Below are 10,357 nucleotides of genomic sequence, written 5' to 3'. Positions count from 1 at the left end.
TTTCAGTTGTTATTTTCATAATTATGTGGGCATGGTAATTTGTAAAAGATCAATTGCCATATGCAGCCTTGAGCATCAAATTCTGCTCTCAATCTCATCAGTTTAATTAAGATATAGTTATATGCTGATACCTTACAAATGTTGCTGAAGCTGCTCAAGTGCTGCAGCAATGTGCCTGGATGTAAACAAGGAGCTGGACACACCAAGGCATGACAAAGAGGATTGCTGGGTCAGTGCCGGGGCTCACCCCCGGATTGGGGTGACCCCGAGAGGTGGAAAAGTCTCTCCTCCAACCCGTGCCTTCAAAGAAAGACTCAGTAGTCTTCAGTCACCTGGTCTCAAGGCAGTTTATTGTACGTTATCTAAAAGAGTTTCTTCCTGAACTGCTGCAGTCCATTCAGCAGGTCAGACAGAGGCACACACACACCCTCTGACACACTCTCTCTGACTGCCCAGGGGGCTGGTGCCATCTTTTATATCACACATTACGTGTTAAATGTTTATAGTTTTTCCCCAATGCCTATTACCTATATTGAACACTGCCTTTCTATTCTAAACCAATCTGTGAGTGCCAACATCACCAAGAACATGGAGGATAGGAAGGAGAAAGAAGAAGGACAGGGCACACCCAAATCCCTCCATCTTAGAACTTCTGACCCCCATGTACAAAACTCAGACCCCTCTGTACAAGGCCTAAAACCCCCCTGGACAGCACTCAAAGATTCTTCCTTTCACTTTGTGACTACTTCTACTATAATATCTAAACTTCTGTGATTTCTTGTTCTTCCTGCAAGGTTGGTAAATTGTTCCATGGATCAGATTCAAAGCCACAGGGGTTTCTGGCCGCATGCCAGGGTCTCAGATGCTTCTGACCTGGGCCCGGAACATCCAGGAGTGTCTGAGGGACATTCTGGGTTCCGACAGGTCAGGAGTGCTACAAATGGCTCAGTTGTAACAGCGATCTCTCAGTACCTGTGTTGCCACATGTTTTTGCAATGTTTTGAATCAGCCTTTTCAAAGAAATCACTGAACTTTCCCTTGCATGAGCACAGTCTTGGCTTGACCACAGGTCCATTGGCCTCCTCTGGCTACTGGTCCTGCACCTTCAGCATCTTGCCTGTTGTGGCATAAGACAGATTTTTCCAAGGAATATTCCTCCTTCACAGGGGTGGGGAAATGCTGTTGCTCTGGTTTCTTGGTAACTGGGCTTTTATGTACCCAAGGATTGTGAAACAGAGGCTGGAACATGCCTTTTTCTCAGACCTCCTCTGGTTTCAGTTGTCACATCTATAAGCAGAAGAGATCATGCAACACATGCCTTCTCAAATCCTGTCAGCTGGGGAATAGTGGGATCTTTCAAGAGCAGGAATTGGTTAGTCCCAACTTTGCCACTTCACCAGCAATGCAAATGTCTGTTACCCAAAGGCAATTTAGGAAGAAACGTGTCATGATAATGACTGAATATCCAAAATATCTTATGACCAAATATTATGAAATCATCAGATTAAACACAGAAAAAAAAAAAAAAAAAAGCAGAAATTGCCAGGGCAGATTCCCCCCCCCCTGCTTTCATGTGACTATCTAATCTACCCTGACCTGCCAAGTTGCTTGAAAGGATGTTAGTGTCTGAGCTGGGGACATTAGTATTATAGTACTTCTCTGTATTTGCTAGCATGAGAACAGTAAAGAAAGCACGTACCAGAAAGAGATTGATGCTGGCAATGTAATTCACTGTTATGGCTCTTTAGAGACAGAATTCACTCTAATGATCTTGTTCTAAATTTTGAGAGGATTAAATCTAGGAAACCCTCAGTATCTAGGTGGGGTTTTTATTATTATTTGTTCTAAGAAACAAATACCTCCTCTTCCTGGGAGCTGCTTGACTTCATCACATCTGACAAGGAAAGACAGTACCTGACCTTCTTTGTAAGACACCTAAAGCAGAGATTATCCTTAATTATCCTCAATATTTGTCCTATAAATTGTCCTGTGGCAGTCAGAGACATGCCCTGGCTTTGAGAGCAGAGTGCCCTGGAGGCACACTTCCCTGGGGTGGCCCTGGGAGGCACTGTGTGCCTGTGCCAGCTGACTGAGAGGCACCGCGGGGTTAAATTCCTTCCTCTGCTTGCCCTTTCTTTCCAGAGATTAGTAAGCAAGTTGCTGAGCTTTACCACAAATAACCTGACACCGTCACCTGAGGTCTCGCTCCAGGTGCTGCTGCTCCGGTCAAGAACAGGGCAGGAGCCAAGTCTGCCCTTTGCTCTGTGTGCCAGCAGGGAAGAGGGATGGATTCTGAGCCCTCACCCAGAACCCAGAAGGTCCAGGCAGCATGGGTGGGGAGGGAGGCAGAGCTAAATTTCTCCAATAATCCCTTGCCTGGGTGGAGAGTCCAAGTTGCAACTGAGTTATTGCAGCCACCCCAGACAACACCCTCCTTCCTGAAGCTCTCACAAAGTGTGATTAATTGCATGATAAGGATAGAGAATGAGTTGCAAGTGAGTCGTATCTTTGTGCAGGGGTTAACTGTGTGCCTGTGACCTTTGCATGGCCCAGCGTTGCCCGTGCTCTCCAACTGCTGCAGACACGTGAACTCCAAGACCCCGCCGATATCGGGGTAGGACAGGGCCTCTTGAGATCTGTAAACCTTTGGACGTGGTGTCATAATTCCCTGGAAGTGCACTGTAACTTGCTTTGCTTTTTGAGGTTGTGGTGGGTTTAGAGTAGAATTGTCTTCATCTGCCACCACCAAGCAACCACACTTGGGCCCAACAAGGATGAAAGGTGGGGGCAGGCAACAAGAAGTAAATGTATGACCACACTCTAATGAGTTGTAATCATCAGGGTAATAGCATCATATTGATAATTAAGATTATGAAAATAGGCAGATTTGTTATCTTAAAGAGCATTTCAATCACTAGAGAGTTTGGCTTGACACATTTAACTTCTTTTGAGTTGGTGTTTTTCCTTATTGTAGAGCTGTCCTGACAAAACATCTGTTTTCTCATACTTCTGTGGATATTATGCAAATGTCCTCTCCTAAACTGTCATGAAAGCATCCTCCCTTTTGTGTCTGGAAATCAACCCTGTCCTGATGGAGCAGAAAGTCCCATTCTGCAGAGCCAAGGAACAACAGTTTTGTTATAAGTTTACGTAACTTGAAATACAAAAGGGCCCTAAAATTTGCAGTGTGGAAAACTTCACAATATTATAAACCACTCAGGCTTCAGCACAGAGACCAATTTATCCACGTCACATGACTCCACAGAGGCAGGAAACAATGCACATCTCTTCAGCCTTTCACGAACTTCTTGGTCAATGTGATGAGTTTCTTAAGAAATAAAACATCCCATCATCAACCACGAAGAGGTATTTTAGACCAGATGTAAGACACAATCAGAATTTACTGACTTCTCTCTGCAACTGGAGTTGTCTGGTAGGGAAGGGGTTTCCTTACAGAGCAGTTCCACCTAAGCTTAACTGAAGTCTGTATAGTCTTAAAACATTCAAGTTGTCCTCTTCAGGCCTAGAAAACAAATTCCAGCTGACAGCCTGCAGTTGAAGTATAAGCTTTCAAGGGCAGAGGGAATTCCTTTATCTCTATGAAGTAATCACCATGTGCCCTGAAGCATCAGGTAATTCTACTAGGCTACTCAATATTTATTAAGGTCCAGTGAATTAATTATATGAAATTCCGCTGCTTTCTTTCTGAGGAATTTATTGAAAAATTTCCCCAAAGTTTCTTAAAATCTACCTAGCTCAATGGATAATGGTAATTGCAATCAACTCCTCCCAGTTTTACCTATCAAAAAGTCATAAAGTCCAGTTCTTCAAAGCCAGCTAGACATTACCTCAGGTTTTCATTATTGGGAAGAAAATAGAAAGTATAGGAACTCTTGAAACAAATGAGAAGTGCATTTTATGCTTTCAGGTGCTCTGGGACAAACAGATGAGTTCGACATCAGGGTCTCTACCCTTTCAAGTAGCCACAAAGTATAACTTAAGTGGCAATATTATTTACAGTGAATAAATACCACCCTCTAAGTATTTGGGGGATAAAAACAGAGGCCTAAGAAAGGTGAATTCTCATAGTGCAGAGAAAGTGCAAGGGATCTTAGGCCTCTGACATATTCATCCAAGTCACCAATTCAATCAATCTTAATGCAGCACTTTGTTATCACTGCTTCCCACAAAATAATTCTTCTTCCACTTCCATACCACTCTGCTGAGCAACACTTGGAAAACAGCTGTGCCAACACTGTGGGCTCAAAAGGAGATGTCCCACAGGGTGACCACTGCCTGTGAGAACCCACCTCCTGTGGCACCTTGATCCCCTGCCTCAGTGCATGCCAGAGGACAGGTTGCATCCCTCAGAAGTGCAGATCTACCCATCCTTGGTGGGTAGATCTTCTGCTCCAAACTAAACCAACACAAAGGAGAATGTGGGGGGTCCTTGTGAGGCATTGCTTGGGAACAGGGACAGCCTGAGCTGTCCTCTGTGTGAGCTAACCCCAGGACAGGCCCTTCGGATCAGCTCGATGTGCGTGCGCTGGCAAAGCATCATGGATGCTTAGGCAACTGTTATCAGATCTCTGTTTATAAATACAAGATTTTGAATTTGGCTTGAGTGCTTAAGCTTACTAGCAGGCAGGCTTCCCCCCCAACAAAAGCACAATAACAACCAGAACGAACAATCACTGTTTCACCTCTCCCACATTAGCTATTAATAATGTTAATTTACTTCCTTTGAGAGATACCATATGGTCCCCTTCCTGATCCCTCTAGAGGCATAAGAAAAAACTAAGGAAATTAGAGAGACTCCATAACACTGATGGCCACATCCAATGTCTTATCAGACTTCCTGTTGTTGGGAGTATTGTTTTCCTTTAAAGATTAATATTTACAATGGTTACTTAGTTATCTTAGTTCATTTGGTGACCATTAAAGATTCCAGCCATGAATGCGATGAATGAACCTCCTTTTATTTGTCCTTGATGACTTATTTGTCTTGTGCCTCTTCTGGCTGAAAATCAAGGAAAATAATTATTGGGTTGGGCTTTTACTGCAATTTCATATGAGGGTTCAAAGTGCATGTTTCTGTTTGTTTTAGAGTGGGAGCCCTTACCTGCTGTTTCTGCTGATGTATGCATATTTAAGAATATATGTTTTCTGATTAGAAGCAAAGTTAAAATAGGTATTTTCACCTACTTTTCTTAAGTTGCATGCCTGGTTTTAGTACTCCTTGGGGAAAAAAAGAGGATGTTTCACATTTCATCCACAATTGGAAGTACAGCAGCCATAGAGGATCACCAAGGGGAGGTCTTTGATGGGACAGAAAAGGCAGCATGTGGCTGTGCACAGGCTAAAGGAACAATAACCCAGTTCAGAGTCTGTCCTTAGTTTTACCCTGTGTATCAGCTGAAGTTCAAGGGATTTCTCATCAAGGGCTAAAGAAACGGTAATTTTTCTCCTGTATTTTAAAATAAAAGCCCAAAGGCAAAGCAGGAAGCAGTCGCTCAGTGTGACACAGATGGGGATCTCAATCCAGCTGCCTGCTTCCAGAGCTGCAGAGGCATTTCTAGGCATGAGAGATTTTGAAGCCACCTTGAGTTGTCTTTGTTCCTGCTAAAGAGTACAAAAATGCCCTTGTACTCACAGGGGTACTAGACCCAGCCCAGTGGAGAACGCCACCAGAGGAAAACTTGGCCCATACTATGAATTGTTTGGTTCTAACTTTGTGCCATGTGCAGCATTACTGCAGGGATGAACACAGATGCATGAGCATGCCCAGTTTTTCCCATCAGCTTGGACTAGAGGCACACCTTGCCTTCCCTGGAAGTGGGAGCTCCTACCAGCTCATCCTCAGCTGCCCTTAAAATGAATTCATTTCCATCTTTGTGGGTAGAGCCCCTGCAAGTACACTTCTGGTGGTAATCCCCATGCTGGCCACCTCTCCACACATCCTTCCTACCCCAGCCCATCAGTGTTTTCTTGAGTAAAGTCCTCTGGAACACAAAGGCCAGGATTCAGCCAGGTCTGTTTATGATGTGATAATAATTTTGCAGCATGAACCTCACAAGCAAGGTGGTTCTCAGGCACAGTTGGCTCCTAGAGAAAGGATAATTTATAATCATGACACTTCCAAGGTCTCTCTCTTTTTCTCCTCCTCCCCCCTCCCAGTCCTTGCTCTCATCCCAACTGGTGAATATGGGACAGACCATCCCAGCATTTGCAGGGGGAGGCTGCTTTTCAGGTTTCCCTGCAGAATTCTGTCTCATCCTGAGACAGCATATTTGATGCACTTTTAAATTGAACTCATTTGCAAAATGACAGATGTTTCTGATACGATAAGGAACGTGGCACAGCGGCCAGCGGCGCTGCAGAGCTGCTTGTGCTCCTCACCTGAATCACAAATGAGATAATGCTTTCTTATCTGTTAAAAAACACAGCAACTGCACATATAAATAACACGTCACCAAGTGCCAGCTGTTTGTGCCAATGACATTTTTCTTAAAAGAATAGCTCCCCCCATCATCTGTTTTCCCTCTTGCAGAAAATCTGGAGCTCTTTTGCAAGTGTAGCAGAAAATATGTTTTTTTCTTTTTTAAGCTGCAGTTACTTTAAAATAATTCCATATGAGCAAAAACCAGCTTTTATGACTCAGGCTTGGGCACTTTTTTTTTGTTTGGGGGGGGGGGGGTTGGTGGTGTTTTGGTTTGGTTTTTTTTGTTTTTGTTTTTGGTTTTTTGTTTGTTTGTTTGTTTGTTTTTGGTACTTCCTTGTCCTTTTTCTGCATCTCTCTCTGAACAGAAGAAAGTAAGTATTTTTGCTGCTTTCTCTCTCTTGGAAAATCATTCTTGCAGACCTTGCTGGCTTTCCATGATTTCAGAGCTTCTGTTCTGAATGATATGGAAGAAAGTTACTTAGTTTAAATTTTTTTTTCTGATTTTGAAAATATGAAAGAGAACAGTAAATCACTTTTCTTAAAGTTTATACATGGTTTTTTGTTACCTTGAAATTAGATTGAAGGTAAAATCACCTCTAGAATCCCAGACACAGAAGAAAGCAGGCCTGCTCACTCAGTAACCTTTACTATTAATTCTTGCAGACAATAGAACTTAAAAATCCTACCAGGTAAAGTTGTTCTGGTAATTGATCTGCTCGATGTTTTATTAGGATAAAAATGAGAAACATTTTTCAGCATTTTGCCAGCTCAGGCAGGGATGTATTTCTGTTACAAATGACCTTCTGGGAGAACTTGACTGCGGGGACATGATTCATTGGCAGCCTGCTGGTGACAGCCTTGTTTCTATTGTTCTAAAACTCTGGTTTCACATTTCTCCTGTTAGATAAGCTGCAAACATTAACTACACAGTGAGCTACAAATAAAGTGTGATGTAAGAATTAAGCCCATTATCTGATTGGCAGTGCAGGGCCACTCTTCCAGGTTAAGAGTTTGAGCAGAGGTTTTGTTTTTTGGGGTTTCTTTTTTTGTTTTTTTGGTTTTTTTTGGGGTTTTTTTGTTGTTTTTTAAGCAAAACTTTGGCTTCTTACATTAAGGATTTGAGCAGAGGTTTTGTTTTTTTGATTTTTTTTTTTTTAAGCAAAATTTTGGCTTCTTACATTACTGAAAGCATTGTCCTCCCAAAAGATAAAATATTCCTTTGGAAGCTGCAGTGTGTATATATAGTGTGAGCTATAAATAGTCTGGAGCTAGTTCTGCATGGTACCAGTGTGCAGAGATATTAAGAACAGATTCTGATTTTTATGGCTACACTGGGGCTGCTGAGTAGAACCAGCCCCAGTAATGGTGGCTCTGTAATGGTGGCTTTTAAATTTCATTCAGTATGTTTAGATTCACACCAAGATAAGAATCTTGCTGGGGCTTTATATATGTTTTAAGGAATAAAGGAGTTTGGTGGCCTCAGTTTAATCTTCATTTGAGTTTACATATTATATATCAATTCCTGGTATTCTTATTTAGGACTAATACCAAGGCAAATGAATTCACTCTTAAATGAGGAATGTCTTGATTATCATGCTTGCTGAAAAATAGGTCTATATACTCCCACAGCTCAGCTGCTGTGAGTGGATGTGCATAAGGACTGAGAAATGGTTGCTATTCAGCTCCTTCAGATGTTAGGATGACTTTCAGCAATTGAATGATTTATGATAATGTTGATATTCATGCAGGCTATTTGACTGCCAGGATAAAGACCAACAATGCCTGATCAGTTTCTTTTTCTTCAGGCATATGATGGTTACAGGCTGACATTGGAAAATTCTCTGGCTGAAGCAGTATCTTCCCTGCTGCAACGGGGTGGAGGCTGTGGGCAAGGGGACAAGACGAAAAGTACCTGTTTATAATGGATTATCGACCATGTGTTATCTCTTCTGCTGTAAAATCTTAACAGGACAAAGCATAATAATGTTATTAAGGGCATATGAGACAGGGTCAATGCCAGGGTATTAACCTTACTTAGCAAATTTGTGATAAATATAATAGATTTCATGTTTCCACAAGGACTTTTACAGCAGCTTCTGATCATGCATTAAAACTTGCTGCCCTCTGTTGCGTCCTTTCTTAGATTTGGACAGCAAGGAGAAGGGCTGCTTGTGCTGTTTGCTTGTGCCTTTTAACATCTGTGCAATTTTGAAGCATCATTCTAGGTTCCTAAATCTTTTTTTCAGTTTGTCAGGTGCACCTGAAAGAATGCATTAGGCCACCTACACAGAGATGCCTGGTGGAGGAGGCTGCCAGGCCTCGGGGGTGCATGATGGGCCCCCATGGAGCACTTTGGGGTTCAGTCCAGTTTGCTGTGCAGTGGATTGCAGGATTCAGTGGAGCAGCTTTCATTCATACTAGTGAATTCCTGGTGACTTGTGGAGTGTTTGTTGAGGTCTGTGGTGATCTTATGCATCATAACTGAAGTTGTGTAGTTTCCTTCCAAGGATGATCCCTAAGACTTAATGCATCAGACTTCCTGGTCAACTTTACCAGCCAGTTTATTTAACTGACTTCTCAATCACTTCACTCCTGCTTGCACTTATCCTCCTATAGGCTGTTCTGGCCACTCTCAGAGGCTGTAGAAAGGGGGCAGGAGAGACAAGAACAAACTCTTTCATGTATTCCTTTCAGCTCATGACTCACCGCACAGGGACCCTGGAAATGGGCCATGCTGAAGTGCACTGCAGGCAGGGCCCATTGCACACCCTGGGAAACACCTCAGAGCTGCCTTCAAGTGCTCTGGTGCATGCCAGAAAGAACAAAGGACCTGCAAGGACCTCAAAATCACTCCATCCCTCTAAAACTGCTGTGCCTCCTTCTGTCCTTGCTATGTGCAGCTGGGACAGCTGGGAACAGAGAACTGTCTTTCAACAGATACACTGACGTTCCCAGGCCAGTGACATGTGAATATGAAAATTTGTAAAGCCCAAGGACTAAAAGCACACCAGTGCAGCTCACTCAAATCCCACTGCTGTGACCTCCTTTGACACCCAAGGAAAGTCCCCACTGCTCTTCCCAAGTGGTGACTGAGCCCACCCAATAACCTCTGCCACCCTCGAGTTCAGCTCTGGCTGTGCCTGTCCCTGTCTGCAGAGATGTATTTCTTGATACAACAGGAGCTGGCCAAATATAATCCCAGCCTTCCTTCTCAATTCTGCACCCTCATGTGGTAAATGTCTTTACTTGTGTCATTCCACTGACCTTTTATATTGGTCGTTCTTGCTAGCAATAGCTCTAGAGCTCAAACTTACAGGTGAGCACCTTTTACTCCTTAGTCTTAGCTCTGGTGCTGACTGTGGAAATATCTCCCCCTGTCTTCAGCTGGTTCCAGGTAGAGAAGGGAGTTTCTGACAGGCATAGCTCTGTTATTTATCTAGGCTGGTCTGAGTATTTTCCCAAAGAATTTGTGAAATACTCTCTGAATGATCAAGGCACAAGCATGTGACTCCAGGTCACTGGAGAGCAAGCTATTTAAAAAGCACTGAAAAAAGCAAATCTGAAAGACTATCTGGCACTAGAAAGCACTTAATTTAGAGGAGTGTCCATGTCATGAGTGAATGTCTTGTCATAAGGCAATATTGCAGCATTCCTCAGGGCTAGCGCAGATCCCACTTTTGTGTGTGACACATGGATAGTGCCACACTGAATGTAAATGTGTTCACATACAGTTCAAATACCCTTGGCCTGCAGTATTTTTTCTTTTCTTCCTCCCATTTGTTTGACCTCTGCATCACTGGGCTGTCTGGTTGATTCATATAGTCTTGTGCACTATCAGTTTCAGCTTCCCTGATCTTGTTTTGGCATCTGTGCCTTTCAGCATCTTCGAAGAAAGCCATTGTAATTCCATGAGCC

General features: G+C 43.0%; 1 protein-coding gene across 1 annotated transcript; it reads right to left on the bottom strand.

Annotated features, from left to right (window-relative positions):
* Positions 1-359: 359 nt before the first annotated feature.
* Positions 360-2,776, bottom strand: LOC128813807 (uncharacterized). Its single transcript, XM_053989148.1, has 4 exons — positions 2,195-2,776; positions 1,860-1,935; positions 1,219-1,287; positions 360-1,117 (listed from the first exon to the last, which is right to left on the bottom strand). The coding sequence occupies exons 1-4, from the start codon at positions 2,660-2,662 to the stop codon at positions 1,089-1,091; spliced, it is 642 nt and encodes a 213-aa protein (XP_053845123.1). The 5' UTR covers positions 2,663-2,776; the 3' UTR covers positions 360-1,088.
* Positions 2,777-10,357: the final 7,581 nt, after the last annotated feature.

This window comes from Vidua macroura, chromosome 13, assembly GCF_024509145.1.
Source record: "Vidua macroura isolate BioBank_ID:100142 chromosome 13, ASM2450914v1, whole genome shotgun sequence".
Taxonomy (NCBI): domain Eukaryota; kingdom Metazoa; phylum Chordata; class Aves; order Passeriformes; family Viduidae; genus Vidua; species Vidua macroura.
This window is presented reverse-complemented; position numbering and strand designations above follow the sequence as displayed.